We start from the raw sequence: 20,978 nt of genomic DNA, 5'->3' as shown, positions 1-20,978 counted from the left end.
TGGAGGAACTAGCTGCTCTAAAAGTATTATTTGCTTATGTGGCTTATTTCTCACCCCTTTAGTTTAGAGACCGCCTCCTCCAAAAAACCAGGGAAGGAAATCAACTGAGTTATAAACTTGTGAGGCCTGACTTTAAAACTCAGTACAGGTTTGACTGATGGGGACAAGACAGTGCTTTCCATTGCAAGAAGTCCTTCTGAGTGATCCCTTGAAATCACTCTCATGTCCAAACAGAAAGACTCACTGGGGCTTCATTTGAATGATTATAAAATAGCTGTTAGATGACATTTGCCTTAAAACATAGTTGAGGTGTTAGTAGTTAGTTATTGTAATTTTCATGAGGGGTAAGGAGCTTTTATAGCCACCAGCTTAATAAAAAGCATGCAGTGCATAAAATTCACATCACTTGCTGTTTTAGTGATGCAAAGTTTAACTGAAAAGTTTAGCTTAGGTGACTATTATTGCAGTTTCTAAAAGAAGGCTCTAGCCAGTGTTGTTGCAAGACTAAACTCATGCCATGCTATTGTTTTTTTATTTTTCTTGTAATTCTTCTAGCTCTTTATCTGATTACCATCCAGCAAACAGCTGACTCGAAGAGTCTGCAAAGCTTGAAGAGCCCCTGCATTCAGTTTGCTTTTAGCTAAAAACTATTGGAAGAGTTTCAAACTTAGATACAAAAATCACAGGCATGACTTTGTCTTCATACAGGCAGCAGAACCTTGGTTTTCATTTTATTCTGTTCAACTTTGTTCCCAAATCTATCAATACTTTCAAAACTGTATCTTTACTTTAGATATAAATATATATATGTGCAGTACTTACCGTCACAAAGTTTCTGCTTAAGGTTTTGCCTTTGAATCAGTGGCTTGCCTGACAGCGGTGCCAACAGCATTGTTTGATAGAGATGTTATTAGTCTCTAGAACTTTGGGACATTTCACCATCTATCAAAAATGCTAAATATTAATTTACAGTGGTTTGAGACAGATCTATAGAGGCAAACAGATTTTTTTTGTTGTTGCTGTTCCAAATGATAATAGTTCCTTATTTTTTCTCTCTTTGGTTTCTTGACTTTGTTTTGGTGAAGTTTTATGTTCTATTTGTACATCATAGGGTTAAGGTTGAGAAAATGATAGACTCACCTTTTTTTCTGGATAAAGTATATATAATGACAACACGGCAAGATTGTCTTCAAGTGGTAAGATGTTAGCATGTTGCCTATAGACATGTCAGTCTGAGTCCTTAGTTACCAATTCTTGTAAGAAGAAATAGTGTACTTTGAGGGACTGACGGGGCTTTTTATTTTGCTCTCAAAGTACTGCACCCCCACCCCCACCCCCAACAGATTTGCTTGCCAGTAGATCTGTGGGCTTAGTCGAAGTTATCGCATACAGGTGACAAGTGTACAACTCTGACCTTAAGGCTGGTCTGTTTCATATGCTGTTCCTACTCTCTGTTTCTGCCAGAGGAAATTCCATCTCTTGCCTGCCTTCATGTGGTGCTGATAAAGTCCTTCCTGTACATTAGAATTCCTGTTTTCCTTTAAGCGACAGCAGGGTATTGGGACTGATCAGGAAAGGGGAGGAGGAACAGAAGAAGAATACACTCAGCAAAGTAGCATGAACTATAACTCTCGGCTTACCTTACACGTCCTTTAAAATGAGCAGTTCTTTCAGGAAAAAGCATTGCTCTGTGACTTTAAACCTTCCATGCAGCACTAAAGGAAGTCCTCTGCAGTTGATTAGGTGGATCACAGTTCATAGTTGTTTCATTTTCTGATTGTCGTTTGTGCACATTAAATAGCAAGGAAGGTATTGATGCAATGATTAATATTATTGTCTTTGTTAATGATATAATCAGTTGACAATGATTTTGAGAGTTAATTCAGGCCTTTTTAGGGCAATGCATTTGATGTGAAGGGCTGTCCCATACATTCTCCAATCTGAATTTTTAAGGGAGTTGTTGAGTTTTATAGATGTGTTAATATTCTGAAGTGTTTGGTATCCAAGAACATTGGGACCTATTTCTTGGAAGAGTGTGGCATAATTAATTAAAGAGCAAACTTTTAGATTTTTAAGGAGGCTTTTTTTTTCTAACTTAAAAAAATTCACTTTATTGAAGTATAATTTGTATATAATAAAATGCATCCATTTTAAGGCATCTGTTTCAATTGGTTTTAACAAATATGTACACTGACATAACTATCACTTCATCATGATTCTAGTGCTTTTTTTTTTCCTTTTGGTACCTATTGCTGAAAAGACAACATACTGTAACATGGCATCTATATATGCCTAGTTCTACAAATACTAATATGTACATGTTTTTTGCCTCTCTCTGTACCTTTCCCCTTGGTTCGTCATTTATGGCTGAAATGGTAACTGTGGAAAAATTCCTGGGCCTCCTGACATCAGAATCCTGCATCTTGGCGAGACCATGATGATGCAACTTCCACCCATTCAGCAGGCACCCCAGGGCCCTCCAGTGGGGGCCATGCGTCCCAGAGTGGAGACAACAGCAGTGAGCAAGGTAAAAAGTCAAGGATTTTCCTTGTGCAAAGTGGGCATGACTGAAATAACATCAGTATTTTATATTGGTACATCAGCCTCACTGTAAACAGGAGAGTGGCAGGTTAGGGAGTATAAATGACTGCTATTTAGGGAGACAGTATTTCCTTCCCTTAACTTATATTACTCACCAAAAACAAAACAAAACAAAAAGAGTTGTCTAGTCTTTAAGCAAGCATTACAATAACAATCGATTAGTTCTGCCAATTCTTTGACAAATTTGGTTATCTACTCTTTACTCCTGGGTGTAAGCAAATAGAATGACGGATCTTTGCTTCTGTGATGCAGTAGATTGAATTATACTATAAATGGGATATTTTATTTGTAAATCAACTGTAAGGGTTTTCTATAATCAAGCAATGATGCCTGTAAAGCACACATGATGCAAAAATCTGTTCTTATTAGTTCCAAAGCGCCATGCAAATTTTATATGGAATTGTATTTTGGGAAGATGGATTTTGAAATTCTTAGATTATTTGTCCCCATTTCTATTCAGCTGCCATGGTGAGACTTTTGTCACAAATTGTAAAAATTCAAATAATCAAAAGGCAAGGGGGACGTCAACTACAGATGACAAGGAAGCCTAGAGTCATTTAAAATAAATTTTACCATTTAAGGCTCACCTATTGCACAGAGAGCAATTATATATTGGTAGGGTTGACTCTTCTATGGCTAAAATTATTATTTAAAAGAAGATGCATTATTGAACGTGGGCCAGGAAAGTATATAGATTTTACTTTTTAATATTTTACATTAGATGGTGTCTGATCTCCTAGGTCTATTTCATCTCTATTATGACTGTGTTTATGGCCACAATATTTAAGCATTAGACAGTCTTCCAAGTGGAGGACAGTTTAACAGCTTGAGCTGTAGTCATATATGCCATTTAAAAAACGATGGTTGATGTAGGGTGAGTGCCTTTATATTTCCAAGTTCCTGGTCATGGATTTTGGATTCCTAGTATTCTGGAAGAGTTTAGAGAAGTGTCCCTTCTAGGATGTTGTTAAGTTGTGAATGGGTCCAACTTAGAATCTAGGTTTAAGCAAGCTGCAACTAACAGAGAAATGAATACTGTCAGACAGTAAATTGTGGAAGAACCGGTGAACTGTATCTATTTAGGCTTTCTGTACTGTTTTTTATTAGATCACTTTGGTTATATGTAAGAAAACGAAACTATAAAGAATTTTGAAGATGAAATGTATATAAATTCAGTGAATTTGTAATGCAGTGGCTTTCATTGTGTTTCTGTGTCTTGGAGAAAGACTTCTCAGTGTGTTTAAATCTGAAAAGCTTTCTAAGACTCCTCTCCTCCCACCACCCCAAATCATGGTGCCACAAAGGGGGAAATGTATCTATTAATAAAAACAAAACACCTTAAACATGGTACAAGAGAAGGGGAAAGGAGAAGCAGACTTAATGGTCTAATGAGGCTATCTTCCAAAGACTTGTTGTGTGTGAGGCTCGCTTTGACCTTTCACTTTGCTCAGGAGCCCCGCGCTTCATTTTTCACATTCTTGCAATTACGTTAACGCTTCAAGCATTTCTGACTCCAAGTCAGCTAGCAACACCAGGCATAACTCAACACTGTGAGTTTTTCTCCTCTCTGTAGATTCATTAACAGGTCACCAAGGTCCCAACTGAAATTTAAAACTGACTGGTTCAGTTGGGTTGGTTGAGTTATGGCCAGCGAGATGGCAGGAGAGGGCCAGGGAGAAGGGGAGGCAGGGAAGGATGACCCTGGGGTTTGGAACGCTGAACAGTTGCGGCCACGGCCAAGGCATTGAGTTTTATCATTTTGGTTAATTTTGCTGGCTTGTTGTTTTTGCTTTTGTTTTTGTTAGGGAAGAGAAAAGCACTGAGACCGATATAGTTGCGTAAAAACCATACACACGAACCTCTATGTTGTGGTTAGCCCCACCCACGGATGCCATGTTGAAGGATTTGATCCCCATAGGATTTTGTTCCTTTAATCACATCTCCATGGGATTAAAGAATGGACATGGTAGCTTATGTGTTTGAGTACTAGGAAGTCAGTCATTTTACTGTATTAAAGTGTGAGGGACAAAAAAAACGTTTTGATTCCTGGAAAATGGAGACTCTCTGGGCATGGAGAATTTGCTACCTGGCTGACTACATCAGTGGCTCTGAGACACGGGTTGAAAGATATTCTGTATTTTACCAAAGATTCTACATTTCAAAGGTCAGACTTGAGTGTATTTTGTCATACTCGTGCCCATATTAGCCTTTTAAATATGTTTTCAAGATATTTTGTCCCACCAAATTGTCCAGAGTAGCTTTCTATGGGAAAGATTAATTATCTGCTTCAGGGCAAAGTCAACAGAGATATTGACTGAAATCACATATGCTTATCCCAGGTTAAATCTTAGGGTTGACGTTTAATGGAAAGCCTAAGAAGGAAATTTATGTTCTCCATATTAAATGTATTAAAATGCTTCATTGGGAACCAAGATTTTTAGTTTAGAAAAGAGTTTTCTTGCTTATTCAGAATTTATTAGCACAACAGGCATATGGAAAACTGTAAAACGATTCAGTTTCAAAACAAATTATGATAAACAGAAAAAAAATAGGGATGAATTGTACTAAAGACAATGTTTTCATACACATTTTAAATTAAACTTTAATAGCCATATGCTATAAAACAATACATGCATTTATGTTGCTTTATGATTTGGGGAATATTTCTACTAAAATGATTCATATGAACCTTTACTTTGGAACCTAAAAATATCTCATTATTTTATGACTTGATAGGGAAAGAGCTACAGTTACACAGGTGAAAGGTCATCTTTTCCTCCTCCGTGTTTGTACAGCAAACCCAAAGGAGGGGGGGAAATCAAATTTTTAAAATATTGTAAAAAACAAACGATAAAATGTGAAACCTGACTTTACTGTCTCTTTCACACAGCACATGCCTAGCAGTAAACTACATAAATATGAACCAGACTTTCATTCACTCTGATTTCTTTGGCTAAAAGCAGCCAAATGGAGTTTATCTTGTTAGTCACATGAGAATGAAGAAAAAAGTCTGTTTTATTTTTCAGGGATAGAATTAGGGTGCAGACTGGGTCTCTGGGGAAGTAACTGGCCTTCTTTGTGTCTGGCTTCCCATCAGTAATAAAATGGGGCTTGATAATAAGGCGTGGGGTCCCTAATTCTGTACCTGCTGAGTCAAAAGCTGCTTTGTATTTCATTGTGGGTTTTGCCCAGAGTAAAGACTAGGAAGCAGCCCCCTTGTTCCTGGAACACTTTGAGAGCCTTAGATGAAAGGCACAATATATGTACAAAGTATTATTATTATTGATGGGTTTGTGTAACTCCCATTAACGCTGATGGGAGTTACGCATGTGAATTGGCAGGAGAATAGACCCCTCAGTGTTTAGAGCACATGAAATTTACATTTTTTCCAGTGCTGTAATTGAGATGTTGACAAATTGGAGAATATTGATGAGCCTTTGTTTTAAGTATTTCGTGCCAAGTTTGTTTTATTTTTTCCGGATTTGAACAATGGTATGGGTTCAGCAGCAGTGAATAAAAAGGGCAGAGTAAAGATAACTTTGTATTTCAATATTTTGATGTGCCAATATGAAATAAATTGTCTTAGGCAAATGGAATATGCTGTTTTAATCATTAGCTAGGCATGAAAGAAAAATTGATGTTGACATCTTTGCTGTAAAATCGTTGTAATGGGGCCTTCCTTACAATTCATTTTTGTAAAATTCATTTTGTACATTTTGCAGCAATTGAACAATCCCTGCACTGTGAATAGGCAGGATTCCCAGAAATACCGAGACAGTTGGCCCAGTAACTGCTGAGCTCACACTGCACACCACACGCACGTTAACCATACTGTTGCCAGACCCAGTTTAACCTAAATCCATTAGTATTTAAGCATCTATGCATCTCTCATCTTTGAAGACACAGGGCTGTACAAACCAGCATAGTTCCCCTCAACTCTGCCACCTACAAAACCTCTCTTTTGATGTCTCTATCATCCAGGCAATGAGACTAAAATTCCATAACTAGATATTATGCAATTATTTAGCAATCATGGTTTTGAAATCTAAAAATACCCTCTATAGATTTAACGTAAATGATTATAGGTAAGCAAAAGTCTAACACAGGCTTACACTGTTGAATTATTATATAATGCATGAAATAGTATTCTTCCCCACCAAGTATTCCAGTTACATAGTTAAAAGACGGGGGAAACCCTCAAACCCACTTATAGTGGGTCCTGAATATGTTCTACTGGGATTTCTTATTCAGTCTAGGAAAACTCTGTCAATGGAATGTTTTCATAGTGGCGGCAATCTCTTTAAAATAACCCTAAATACAATATGACAGATGCCATCTGGCATAATCTTTTGCTAGTTGCTTTTAACTTTTATTTTTCCTAGAGCTAAGTTCATCCAAAACTGGTCACTTACTGTTATGATAAATATGGTGACATTTCTTTTCCTTCCTGTCCTCCTAATTGTATCAGAAAATTCACTGAGAATGTAATTGAGAATTGAACATTGGCACAGAATAAGCTGTTGTATTATAGAATATTTATGTTGCATTTTCATACTTTTTTGGCTCCCCAAATAAAATCAAAAGGAATACTATCCTTAATCATCGGCAAACATCCAAATAATTTCTGTTGATTTTCTTAAGACGTTTTAGAATAGCAACCGCTAGAAATAAAATTGAACTCTTCTAATAAATAAATGCTCTAGGAGCATGTAATGGTGCCCATAAATGCTTAAAAGCTTTCTATAATTGCTGTTAATTTTGAGTAATTTCTTCCTATATGTATCAACTTACTTGAAAAGCCCGGAGTTGAGATTTCTAGATTTTTTTTTTTAACTTAGTCATGTAAAGGGATGTCTCCTGATGCCAGTTAGAGTTTAATTTAGAGTAGTAATTAAACTTGAATACTGCCTCATAAACAAAAGATAAACAATAAACCAGCCACGTTCCCTGCTGTTTCATAGCTTTCTTTCCCAGATGTTTTAGCCTGATAATTTTTACACAGTGAACTACCTAACATGGAGTTTTGTGGACAGAGGTCGAAAGAGAGTTTTCTTTTTAGCTTTTCTTTTCTTCTTCTTTTTTTTTTTTTTTGGTTTGGTAATCTTTTTTCAGTTCAAAAATCAAAATGTAGGGGCTTTTCCACGACTTAGATTTTTTAAAATTTCGATTAAGTAAATTCTTAATGCAGACGTGCTTTAAAGATAACTCTAGTTTTTTTCCTTAGATATGGTCTCTTTTTTTCCTTTAAAATGAATCTTGTTGTGAATGCCTTTACACTTAATAATGTAAAGAACAGATTTTTGCTTAAGTAAAATCTTGATAGTAAGTCAGAGAAAGAAAAGCTTGACAATAGAAAATGTTTCTTTTCCTCTTTTCTTCTACTTTCCACCCCATGCATCCGCCCCCCTCCTCCCCTTTCCCGCCCAAGGCCAACGTTACTTTGCGCTTGTACTTTTCTTTGGCCTACAAGCGTTCTCTGTCTGGGTTCTGGACCAGTCCATTGTCAGCCATGATCTTTCTAATTGTCAGGTACTAGTCGGCCATTCAATGCAGAAGCCATGTTATTTTCACTGGGTGGGGTAATTACTGAAAGCTGAGAATAGCTGCACTAAAGACGAGGGATACTTTCATGATCCCATTAGCATAAGAGTGGGTAAATTATTCATGCCAAGTGAGGATTCTATGGGGAAAAGTATAGTTAATGCACATAGTTTTTAAATGTATCCCTTTCTGCTCTGAGACTAAATTCTTGTTGGAATCAGTTCTCAGACATTTACGGGAAAGCTCTGGTGGCGTGTTAGATGCAGTTCATCTCTCTCTGTTTGCAGCGCTCTCAATAGAGACCATCTGGCAAAGATCCAAAAGGTGATTAAACAAAATGATCAGCTCTTGTTGCTGTGTTACATGTCCAATACTCCGGATTAAAAAACATGACCCACGACAGTCAAGCTCACGTCATGCCGCTCCCTCTCCCCCCTCCCCTTCCCGTATAAGAATTCAGATGGTCCACAAATGTGTGTGCCATCTTTGTGTCCTTATGGCCCATAATCATGAACAGGTTGTGCAAATGGCTCTTTCTGGAGCACTGTCTGTTCCAGCAGCATAGAAGCGTTTCATATTAATTGGGTCAGTCTAATATTCATATTGACATGGGGAAAAATTACTAAAATTTATTCTTATAGCAGACAATGAATATGTGTGCTTTCTGCCATGAGGGAAGTGAAATCTGACAACTGGCTTGTTCAACTGATTAATTTTTCTTGAAAATGGAGAAAAATCAAAGCAGGGGAAACTGTCATTCTCTGAAAACAGTGCACAATGCTTTGTAAGTAAACAAAATGCATTGGCTGGGGGCTTTGGGGGAGCTTGTGGAAATGAGCTCTGGTTTTAACGCCATAATCAGGGATGAATTTACAGTGCCATTCAGAGGCGTCCTCCTCCCCATAAACAAGCTGATAATCACAGGGAAGCTGACTTCCAATTAGCTTTTCCTTCCCTCACACGGATCAGGGTATTTATATGTCCTCCTTAAGCTTTAATATGTCACTCCTGAGTTGGTCCATCTCATGTCACTTCAAAAGTTTGGAAATAAAATGCTTTATTATGAGGAAATCCTGCAAGGTAATTTTTCAGCCAATCATTTCACAATTGAGTTAAGGTAAAAATGCCAAGATTTGTGACTAAGGGACAGATGTATCTTATCTTTGGGGGTTTGCACCAAATGCCAAGTAGAAATATAAATTGAACAAACCAGACATTGTGAGGAAGTGATTGAAGAAATATTGAGATGAAATCTTGGAATGAACTATATATGTATATTTATAACAATGCTGTGAATTGCTTACATGCCACATTTGCATAAGCCTGAACTCTGATTTTTATTAAGGGGCAGTTTCATGTAGGTTAGTTAAGGCATTCAAAATACAAGACCGTTATTAGCTTATTCAAGAGATTATGCCTGTCCACTTAATATTGTGGAAATAGAGGATATTCTAGGATGAATTTGAGTGCAAATGTCCAGAAAACATAAAGAATAAATCAGAAAAAAAAAAATTCTTCAGAACCACTTTAAAACATCCTCAGTCCTGTCAGCTCCCATTTCTAAGGGCGGGTAAGGCAGTAGGTTAGAAATACAGCCGGGCACAGTACTCAGGGAGGGGAAGTGAGGGTCCCCTGGAGTCAGTGCAGTGTGGCAGATGAAAGGGACTTGCATAGCCTTGGGGGTCTTAAGGCTATTATAGGGCAACTCATGCTCTGTTATCATGCTGATTTTTCAATTGATTTTTGGCTGAACAGTACTTGTTGAAGCCCTCCAGAGCATCAGACACAGCCTTATGGTGCTATATGTTGTAATACACGTGTTCTGTTTTTTTCCCTTCATTGTCTTTCTTGCCTTTACTTCGGAAGAATAGTCTATAACGACGCCATGTTATTTTTCCTCTCTTTTCTCTGTTCTTCTTATTTCTACCCTCAAAAAGTTCTTGAAATTCTTACTGTTTTAAATCTGGGGTGGGGTAGGGTAGTAGGAGAATAGCTTTTTTTTTTCATCTTCCTATGTAGACATTTGTTTTTAATTTGGCCTTTGAAAATATTTTGATGTCACAGCAGACAATAATATAAACCATTTTTATCTACCAAATTTATCCCTTAGTAGTCTTGGGCTATTCACCCCCTTTCTAATGACCAGCAAGAAGACAACTATGGGATTTCACTAAAATCTAATTCCTCATTAAAATGAAAGTTGACCGTTTTAATGTCCCTTCTACTGTAGCAATAAGGTCCCTTAGCCAGATAGAAAGCCAGAACTTGAAAAGGGAAATACTGGAGAGAGACCTAAGGGAAGTGTGTCCCTCTCTCTTCTGTCTGGGAAATTCTGATTCTAATGTCATCTCCTCCAGGAAGCCTTCTTGATTTGCCTGGGACATAAGCCATTGTTCTCTTCTCTGCACCCCAGTGGCACCCTCTACCACTATTATAGCATCATTCACATTTTGTGTTATAATTATTTGGTTCCTGGTCTGTCACCTTGCTTTTCCAAGGCAGAAATTATTACTTATTCAGCTATCTAGCAATAGAATGTTCTTTTCTTAATCAATAAGCAAAATCCACAGATTTCAGTTTTTGTAAGGTAGAAACAATTTAATCAAAACTTTGTACTCATCAGCTGGATATTTAACATATTGATACATTTGAAAAAATCATCTTATATCCTTAAGAGATAATAAACCTATTTTATTTTACTAAAATTTTATTGTATGCAACACTATCTTAAATAAGTCAATGGACTATTATAGGTAGAATCTTAAATTTTAGATTCTTATTTTAATGGTATTTTAAGATGATACTTAAAATAGGATTTGTCTTATTTGTTATTTAATGGTATCTTAAATTATATACATATGGTCAGAATTTGGACATGGGATTTCTTTTCACTATATTATCTATACAAAAGTAAGGGTGTGGATATAAGTCTTGTAATGTAATAAGGGAAACTTTAATGTGGCAAATAGTTTCCCCTGATGAACTCATTTTGCTTGCACTTCTTGTTCTTGAGGGAAGTTGGGGGTCTTCACATACAGGTAAAGAAACTGGAAGGAATTCTTGAATTTTTAGGCTGTACATGTTTCTGTTGATTTCCTACATATTCATTCTAGTTTTCTTGTATTTGCTTTTGAGCAGGTTTAATTTACTTTAGGCAATGTAAGCAAACCCTGTATTGAGCCCCCTTTTCATCTGCTTGAGGTTCTGTCCAGAGTCTTGGACAGTGAGTCAAGATGCCTGTGCTCTGGGGTTAGGCTTGCACGGAGAAGGACACGGACTCAGGAGGCAGAGAGACATGGGTTCAAATCCCAGTTTTACTCCATGTCTGCTAGATTCAGTTTCTCCATCTGCAAAGTGGGGGGAAGCTGCTCACCATTAAGGTTGTCCTGGAGATGGTATCATGTGAGATCTATGTGTTAAACACATAATATTGCCTGGAACCAGTAACTATTAGTTCCTTTATTCCCCTGTTCTGCTGTCCTTGACTGACTCTAATTAGCTCTGTGGCCTTTGATGACTCCCTTAATCTCTTCAGACTTTTGCTCACCTATAAAATAGGACAGAATGAGATGATCTTTTACATTCAAGCACCAGGGATCTAATGTTTACATTCATGAGTCTTCTTTTTTATTTTGTGCATTTTAACATAGAGAAAGACTGCAAGTTTTTTAGTTTTTGCTTTTTTTGTTTTGTTTTAAATCAGAAGTGTAACAGAAACATTTTTATTTCCTTCATTTTACAGGATTATTATGTAGTGAGATCATGTTTTTTGTTCCTTGCTTTTGTTTACGAGGAAAGACTATTCTTCCTGGTTTGGCAAGAGAATAACCAGGCCTTACAGCTGATATTCTGAGGATGGCAGATTGTCACAGTCTGGGTATAGGACACTGAAGGTGGTGCATGACTATCAGAAGTGTGAGATATATTTTGTAAATACAGAGTAACTTCCATTATCCATTATCTAATCAGTTAGAATCTCTGTTGGAATTTCTGTACATCACAAGTAGAATAATAAAGGATAATCATTACAGAGGCTGAGACCCTGTCCTCTCCTGAGATGAATTACAAAGGCAATGGCACCCCACTCCAGTACTCTTGCCTGGAAAATCCCATGGACAGAGGAGCCTGGTAGGCTGCAGTCCATGGGGTCGCTAAAAGTTGGATATGCCTGAGCGACTTCACTTTCGCTTTTCACTTTCATGTATTGGAGAAGGAAATGGCAACCCACTCCAGTGTTCTTGCCTGGAGAATCCCAGGGACGGTGGAGCCTGGTGGGCTGCCGTCTATGGGGTCGCATGGAGTCGGACACGAATGAAGCGACTTAGCAGCAGCAGCAGCAGCAGCAAAGAATTTTCAGGAGAATTATACAGTTAAGAATATTTTACTGTATCTAATTATTTTTAGACTCATAATTCACACCAGATGAAGCTGTTACCCTTTAGTCAGTAGAATTTGTGCTTAATCAAAACGCTTATTCCTTAACTCTTGCTGCCAGCTAGGGATGTCACTGTGGCCTCAAAACTAAGCCTTCTTTTTTTTCTTTTTTTAATTTGGAGATTTACAAAAGCAGACTAGGAGTGTAAAATTTCATATTTCTTCTTTGAGCTAACATTTGTAACAAATGCCACCTGCTGAAATAAAACCGCCAAAATTTCCATGTACTAAATGTGAATGATGGAGAAAAGTTGATAACTCATGGATTATTGAAAGCTTATGGAATCTACCCCTTGAGTGTCCTTCAGTGACACACACCAGAGCTGAGATGTACATAAACTTTTCTGGGCAGGAAGCTCTTGATCTCTCAAGACCTCTTCTGAGTCTATGTTGCTTAAATTCAGTACACACAGATATTCATTGAACAAGGCACTCTGGAAATAAAAATATAAACATTACAAGGGTCCCTGCCTTCAATAACTTACCATCTTTTGTGAGGTAGGGGGCACCGTGGTGAGTATGCTGGTAACTCTTATGTGAGGCAGATATTCAGTGCTAGGGAATGGATGGAGGAAGGCTTGTTGACCTAGAGAGAGTGGAGTATACAAAGGATGGAGCTTTGGAAGCAGATGGCTCTGAATACTCATCCTTGCCCCGCAGCTTCTAAGCAATGATCTTTCTGAATGTTAGTTTCTTCACCTGTGAAATGGGAACAATAACCATCTCATCGGGCTTCCCTAATGATTCCAATGGTAAAGAATCCACCTGCAATGCAGGAGATCCTCCAGCAAAGCAGGAGGCCCTGGGTTTGATCCCTGGGTTGGGACAATCCCCTGGAAGAGGGCATGGCAACCCACTCCAGTATTCTTGCCTGGAGAATCCCCATGGACAGAGGTGCCTGGCAGGATGCAGTCCATGGGATTGCAAAGAGTTGAACATGACTGAGTGACTAAGCACAGCACAACACAGCACAACCATCTCATAGGGTAATTGCTGGGATTAAATAAACATTAGTTGTTTTTTTTTGTTTTAAGTCTCACTTGGTAACTAATGTGGAACTGTCCAAATATTCTCTTCATTCAACTTTTATTGACCATGTAATTGATGGGAATCACTATCCTAGATGCTAGAGATACATAACTCCTAAGATGTGATATCATTCCTCTTTATACTCTTTCTTAAGTAACTCAGAAATGTAAACAGATAAATGCACATGCTTCTAATATCACGTGCAACATTCAGGTTGTAAGGTATTTCAGATGAGGGAGCAGATGAGGGAGTGAAATATCTGAAATATCTGTGGAAGGCGCCACAAAATTGGGGAGGCTTTAAAAGGCTTTAATGGCCTTCAGTGGGTGTTTACAGGTCAACAAGGTAGGGGATGTTTGGGGAGCAGATGGAAGAGCCAGTGCAGAGGCCCAGAAGTGTGAAACAGCATGGTGTGTTCAAGGCAACAACCAGATTGATAACTGCCGTTTGTGAGAGAGGCTGCTTGGGAAGAGGGTGGCTGGTGAGGCAAGTAGGGGCTGTCTGTGAAGATCCTTGTTTACCAGGCTAAGAAGCTTATACTTAATCCTGTAGAGCACTGTTTACCAAACTTTCCTGGAGATAAGTAGCTCCTAAGGGGCTTGTCCATACAGATTCCCAGGCAGACCACAGCCACACAGAGTCAGCATCACCATGGGAGGTCCCGGGCCTCTGAATTTTCAATCCAAGCCCCAGGGATGTGGACTGACCATTGAAGAAAATTAAGCAAAAGGAGTTTATGATGAGATTTTGTATTTTGGAAAAAGCTCTTTGAGACTGTGGAGAATACATTTGAGGGAGGCAAGAGTAAGTACAGTAAGAACTCTACACGTGAATGAGTTCTGTTCCAAGAGCGTGTTTGTAAGTCCAAGAAAATTAGCCTAGGTACCCGACTAACACAATCGACTGTATAGTACTATACTGTAATAGGTTTATAGTTCTTTTCATACAAATAATAATTTTAAAAAAAAGCTTGAAATAAAGATAATGTACTACTGTACTCTGTACAGTGTGTGTGTGGGGGTGCTCAGGTGTATCTGACTCTTATGACCCCATGGACTGTACCCCACCAGGCTCCTCTGTCCATGGGATTTGCCAGGTAAGAATACTGGAGTGCATTGCCATTTCCTACTCCAGGGGATCTTCCCGACCCACGGATCAAATGCGCATCTGTTGAACGTCCTGCCTTGGCAGGCAGATGCCTTACCCCTGTGCCGCCTGGGAAGCCCTACTCTCTGCAGTACTGTAAAGCACGTGGAAGCACAGCCACGTGTAGAGAATGCAGACACGTGACAGTGTACACCAGACGCATGAACTGACTTATGTGACTGGACATGTGCACGCACGTTCGCATCTTTGAAAGTTTGCAACATGAAGGCTTCTGGGTAGGGGACTTCTATATAGAGTAAAGGTTAATAGTCCCAGGGGCTGGTGAGGGCTAAATGAAGACAGTGGCAGTGGAGATGTGGGGGAGAGGACTGGTAGATTACCTGCAGGAAGAAGGGAGGAGGACAGAGTCCAGTATCACATGCAGGCCCTTCTCTTGGTGGGGGTACCACAGTGTAGATAGTTTTCTTTTCTCCTGCCATGAGTTTTGAAATATGGATGTCTCTCCATCAGAGGAGAAGACGAGGAATAATATTCCACTTACACATGCAAGGCTGTTGAAGTAGAAATGCGTGATGCATGTTGGATGGATACTGATTTTTCTTCCAGGTCATAACATTACTGGGCTAACTAAGGGTAGCCCAGTTGAGGAGGTGGCCTTTGACGTTTTTCTGCTTGCCTTGATATTTTCAGATCTGTTATTTGTCCTGGGTAATCCTCCACTTTGTATTTGTAAAACAGGAGTAATAGATACCTAATTTAATAGATTTAGGAAAAGAAGAATGATGTGATTTATCTAAAATGACAGTAATTTTATGTTTGGTTCATAGTAAACAAAACATTATAAATATATATACATTTTTTGCTTAAATGTTGCTTTAAAAAGAGTTAACAACTGACCCTGTACAGCTGTCATCAGGATGAGGAACCTAAAAATGCAATCCTGCATTCATGGGTTGTGGGTTGTATAGCTGGAGATACCTGCCTTGAGCCCAGCCCTGAGCCCTGCCACCTTCTAAATACAAAATGCCACTAGCCTCAGACTCATCTAGTGGAAAGTGATTCCTGTCCTCTAAAGTCCCATTGCACATTTTTCTGATTCTCTCTTCTGACAATTGGGTTGTTCCTATGTTATAGTAATTGGTTACACGTCTTATTTATTATCCTATTTGACTGTAAGATTCTTGAGGACACTTTCCATGTCTGCAGCATCTTCCTTCTCAGCCCCCCATTGTGCTATGAGACCTTCAATAATAATAATTATTTTTTTTAAAAAGAGGATTGGGTCCATATTGTGAAGGACGTTGAATAGCAAGCTGAGGAGTTTGTGCTTGATTTGGTAGGTAATGGGGGCCTATTGAAGATTTCTGAATGGGGGTAGTGACATAATCGCCTTCCTTTTGAATGTCAATGACAAATTCTCCACTGTGTCTTCCATGGTCAAAATAGCAGACCTATACACTTGCCTGAAATACTGTCTGTTTGAAAGAATGGATATTCTTTTGAATGAAGAAGCAAATTTCAAATGGCTTAAAAAAATTAAAGCTTGACATTCTCTCTAAAGTAATTTAAACACTTAAATTATTGTGATTCACAAAGGTCCCAAGTATGTAACTTCATTCTAGGAACATTTATAAGGACACATTTTGGTAAAATTTTACAGTGTTGTTATAATTATTAACAACTAGGTATGATTCAACAGGACTGAGTAAATATATCTTCTGCAGTATTTGGAAAACTATGATTCCATGGATATTTAAATAGACATCACTTAAGAAAAAAAAATAAAAGGACTTTGTGGTTAAATAGATTGCAAGCTGGAGCAGTGCAGGGTTTCCTGTAGTATAGGAATGTGCAGATCCTCTAATTTGCTAATGTGCATTTTAAGTCTGTAAGGAGGCTTCTTAGACTCACTTAACCATTGAAATCCTTTTTTGCATTATCTCTGGGGACCGATCTTCCTCAGAACACACTGTGGAGAACACTGTCCTCGACTGCTTCTTTCATTGAAGTACTCTCAGATAGGGTTTAATATCCTAGGGAGTCTTCTTGCATCTTGTATTTAAAAGGTAGGTCAGCATGGGCTCAGGATCAATTTTCAGTAGTGTAAAAAGCAATTTCCTCTAAGGTCTGAAGTCTTGTGACTTCAGCTGTACTTGTACAGAATGTGCCGTTAACTTAGCTATCCTTGAAGTTATCCTTGATTGTATTAATCAAACAGTGTTTCCTATATATCTGTTGAGTGTTTGATTTAATACCAGTACATTTGGTTACACCCTCAAAAATGTATAAATGAGGATCCCAGCAGAATATTGCTAGGAGAAGTGTATTAACACCTAGTTTGATGCAGAGCATACTAGGTACTTTTCTTCCTCAAAAGTAAACCCTTTTCCTTTCTTAAAGTGGCTGCTGAGGTGGAGGCTAAATGGTAAATCCATGGAGGCAGGAACGAGGATGGAGGAGGGAAAACCATCTTCCCTCATTTGGGAGTAGATGGCGTGGGCCCTGTTTGCTCCCGGTAATGAGTGGTGGACTGGGTATACTATCCGCCCAGTGGAAATTTTCTGGGACACAGAGCTGCAAAACCCCAATCTGCCTGTGTCTAGCTGTTCTGGGATCTCCAGTTTAGTAAAATGTTAGAACTGGTTGCACCAGGCGAGTGTTGCCTCTATTGGCAAAAAAATTTTCCCTTATATCCTTATTGTTAGAGAATGCCAGGAGGCAGGCATCATGCAGTCCCTCTTTATCATGAAGATTGGGCTTCCCTGGTGGTGCAGACGGTAAAGCGTCTGCCTGCAATGCAGGAGACCCGGGTTCGATTCCTGGGTTGGGAAGATACCCTGGAGAAGGAAATGGCAATCCACGCCAACACTCTTGCCTGGAAAACCCCAGGGACAGAGGAGCCTGATAGGCTACAGTCCATGGGGTCGCAAAGAGTCAGACACGACTGAGAGACTTCACTTTCACTTTAATCGTGAAGAGGCTTCCCTGGTGGCTTGCAATGCAGAAGGCCCGGGCTTGATCCCTGGGTCAGGAAGATCCCCTGGAGAAGGGAATGGCAACCCACTCCAGTGTTCTTGCCTGGAGAATCCGATGTACAGAGGAGCCTGGCAGGCTACGGTCCATGGGGTAGCAAAGAGTTGAACGTGGCTGAGTGACTAAGCACTTGGTTACTAAGTGAGGGGAAGACCTCTTTGTTCATACACTCTACTCCTGAGCATTATGGTGGAATTACCCACAAAAGTGTGTCACCCCCTTTTATCTGCAGGAGGGAGAATTAGGCAGAGCACGCTTACCTCTCCAGCTTTGAAATGAGCAAGAACAGGTTAGTGGTACAACTTAGACTGTCTTTGCAGTATGCTGAGAAAAAGCCTGATTTTGTCTTGTCAGAAAGTTTTTCTGCAAGCTTTTGAATTCTTTATAACAATTAGCTCAGAAAATTGCAACATTTTTAAAGGAAGTCTTCCTTATTTTGTAAATAGAAACATGCTTGTATGTGGAGAGCCATTGGTTTTTAATATCATTAATCAACTTTTAAACCCCAAAGTAGAAACATGGGGCTTACTGTTCTTTATCCATCCAGATTTTGGTGCTTCTACACATTTTAGCATCATTATCAGTCACTTAATGGATGAAACTTTTCACCATGTTTCTTATTCTAAATGGAATCTTAGTTGCTCATTTTCTGCCAGTATAAAGCATGAGCTGCTTTCAACTGGCAAAGAAGAAAACAAAAATTAAACCCTAGCTGAAATAAAATTACACCAAAAAGTAATGTGTCAGAGTTTTGACAATTAGAGGAAAAAAATGGTGCTCTTAAACTTTGCTCTGTTGTTTCATATGTTGGGCATTTAAGGCAGAAACATCAGGGAAGCTTCCCTGTGCATGTTGTCAGGGACCTTGAAATGTGGCTGCTTTGTGAGAGTGAAAGAAAGCCCTGAGTTCATGGATGTCTTCTGGTCTCATACAACATCACTCCAGAGATAGTCATCTCTGAAGCTGTGACATTTTAACTTTTTCATCTACACAGATGTACCTTTTTTTTCTTTAAACTTACTGAAGCATGCTAGCCTTTTTTTAGGCATGCTATCTGATAACATTTGCTGAGTTTTTATGGTACCCTAGACAGCAGGAGGTAAGGAAAACAAAGCTGAGAAATCAATCTTGATTACAGAGGCTCCCTCACCTACCACTGGCTCCATAGACCAGCTCTCTTGTGTCGCCCTCTGTATACCTAGCAAAGTGCTCTGTAGAGAGTTTGTGATAAACAGACATTGGTCAAATAAATTGTTGTCTCAACTTCATAGTTGATTAATAGCTAATAGCTTGTAGCAACTTAGTAGGTGGTGTTAGCATTGACTTAGGAATTAACTCCTTCAAGAACCCGGCCATCAAAGTAGGAGACTTAAGTGTTTGATCCCTGGGTTGGGAAGATCCTCTGGAGAAGGGCGTGACAACCCACCCCAGTCTTCTTGCCTGAAGTATCCCATGGACAGAGGAGCTTGGCGGGCTACAGTCCATGGGGTCACACAGAGTCAGACATGACTGAAGCGACTTAGCACGCAGAAATGTCAGCGTGATGTCAACTCAACACCTAAAGTTGAGTTTTTCAGAATGTCAGTCGTCAAATCTGTGATGGGGTTATTAGGTGGAATTGAGTACTGTGTGAGGTACATGAAAGCAAGGACAAGGTCATAGCCAGAGATTTCACCAACTCCTACAAATTTAAGGGGAGTGCTTCTGTGCTCTATGGAGAAATTCAAAAGTGTGTAGTTCTTAAGAGTATGGAGTAAGTCTAAGTGTGATCTTAGGTGACTCATTTTAAAGTCTAAATTTCCTCAGATAGAGAATGAAGATTACCACAGCTATATAGAGATGTTGTGAGAATTAAACTAGATAATGTATTTGGGGCTCTAAATATGTGCATTTTTAGACATATTTGACATATGTGACACAACATTCCCATAATAATATACATATGCTTACTGACTCTTTATTAGTTTTGAATCCACAACGTGAGCTTAAAGCTCATAACACTTTCTGTGGATTTGTATTTCAGGATACGGTATAGTATGATTTCTAAAAATGTGAGAATAGTAACTCGAGAGTAATTGCTTCTCTGTTTTCCCCTGGTCCTTGTCCTCACAGACGTACAGAAGACAGGGTTTGTAGGAAGAGGAGCTCAGAAAAGGGGAAACAATCTGGGATAAGTGTGTGAGCAGAATTCTCAGTTTCTGTGTACTAGGGTTTGGTGCTATGTCATGCTGTCCCACTCTCTCTTTTTTTTGTACTTTTTAATGTTTATTATCTACCTGAAGGCTAGAATGGAGTGAACTTGGCTGAGCAGAATCTGAATATGGCTCTTCCAACAGTACAGTATGGGGCAGGTTTGGGAGGCCCGGAGATTATGGCTCAGACTCAGAATAGGAGAACCTGGGCAGGGCTCCATCTCGGCTACCTGTAATCTAGGTTCACATCCTGTAAGGGGGTTTGGTGGAGTGCGTGAGGTGATAATGTATGCCTGGTGTGTATTCATGATCCATGAAATGACAGTTGTTATTAATATTATCATCATCTCTGTAAACTTTCACGGACTTGCCTTACATCTCTGTGTGTTAGGCACAGATATTAGGGGATTCCAGGTTTTTTCCAACTCTAACATGCTGTATCTATTAGTTTTTAAATAATATCATTCAAATTCCAAATTACATCTGCCAATTGATACCTTACATTTGATTTTCCTTTCTGTTTCTTAACACATTTTTATTTAAATTTTCATTTGATTTCTCCTAGTATCTCTTGGGTTTATCCCGATTTTCCAGATAAGGCAGCTTGGCAGAGGGTCAATTGAAGAGTGTCAATTACTTGCCTATCACCATAGAGAAAGGATACAGAAGAATTAAAACAAGGCCATTTAATTTTTTTTTTTTTCCTGTTCTTTACCTGCAAAGTGAGCTTTGCATAAAAAGGCACTAGGTTCACAAATGGTGTAAAATTTAATGAAGGCAACTGACTATCCTGAGAATGTCATTAAAACCCCCCGTCATTGTTCTAATCAAAAGGCTGCCACCCTTCTATTATTTCTTTATTACAACCTTTTATTTTTATTTCATCAATTTAAACTGGAGCCTGAGGAAATTCCCTGCCAATACAGTGCGTTAGGGCTTGGTGGTTTCACTGCTGTAGGCCAGGGTTCATTCCCTGGTTGGGGAACTAAGATCCTGCAAGCCGTGCAGCATGAACAAATAAGTAAATAAAAATAAAATGGA

The 20,978-nt window shown here is 38.9% G+C and overlaps 1 protein-coding gene across 4 annotated transcripts in view; it reads left to right on the top strand.

Moving 5' to 3' along the window:
- MEIS2 (Meis homeobox 2) overlaps positions 1–20,978 on the top strand; it is a 223,255-nt gene that overhangs the window by 14,377 nt on the left and 187,900 nt on the right. For all 4 annotated transcript variants that reach the window (XM_010844196.1, XM_010844197.1, XM_010844199.1 and 1 more), the window contains exon 7: positions 2,413–2,527. In XM_010844196.1, the coding sequence (XP_010842498.1) occupies positions 2,413–2,527 (115 nt within the window). The remainder of the gene's footprint in view (positions 1–2,412; positions 2,528–20,978) is intronic.

Source organism: Bison bison, unplaced genomic scaffold (assembly GCF_000754665.1).
Source record: "Bison bison bison isolate TAMUID 2011002044 unplaced genomic scaffold, Bison_UMD1.0 scf7180017864197, whole genome shotgun sequence".
NCBI classification, from domain to species: domain Eukaryota; kingdom Metazoa; phylum Chordata; class Mammalia; order Artiodactyla; family Bovidae; genus Bison; species Bison bison.
This window is presented reverse-complemented; position numbering and strand designations above follow the sequence as displayed.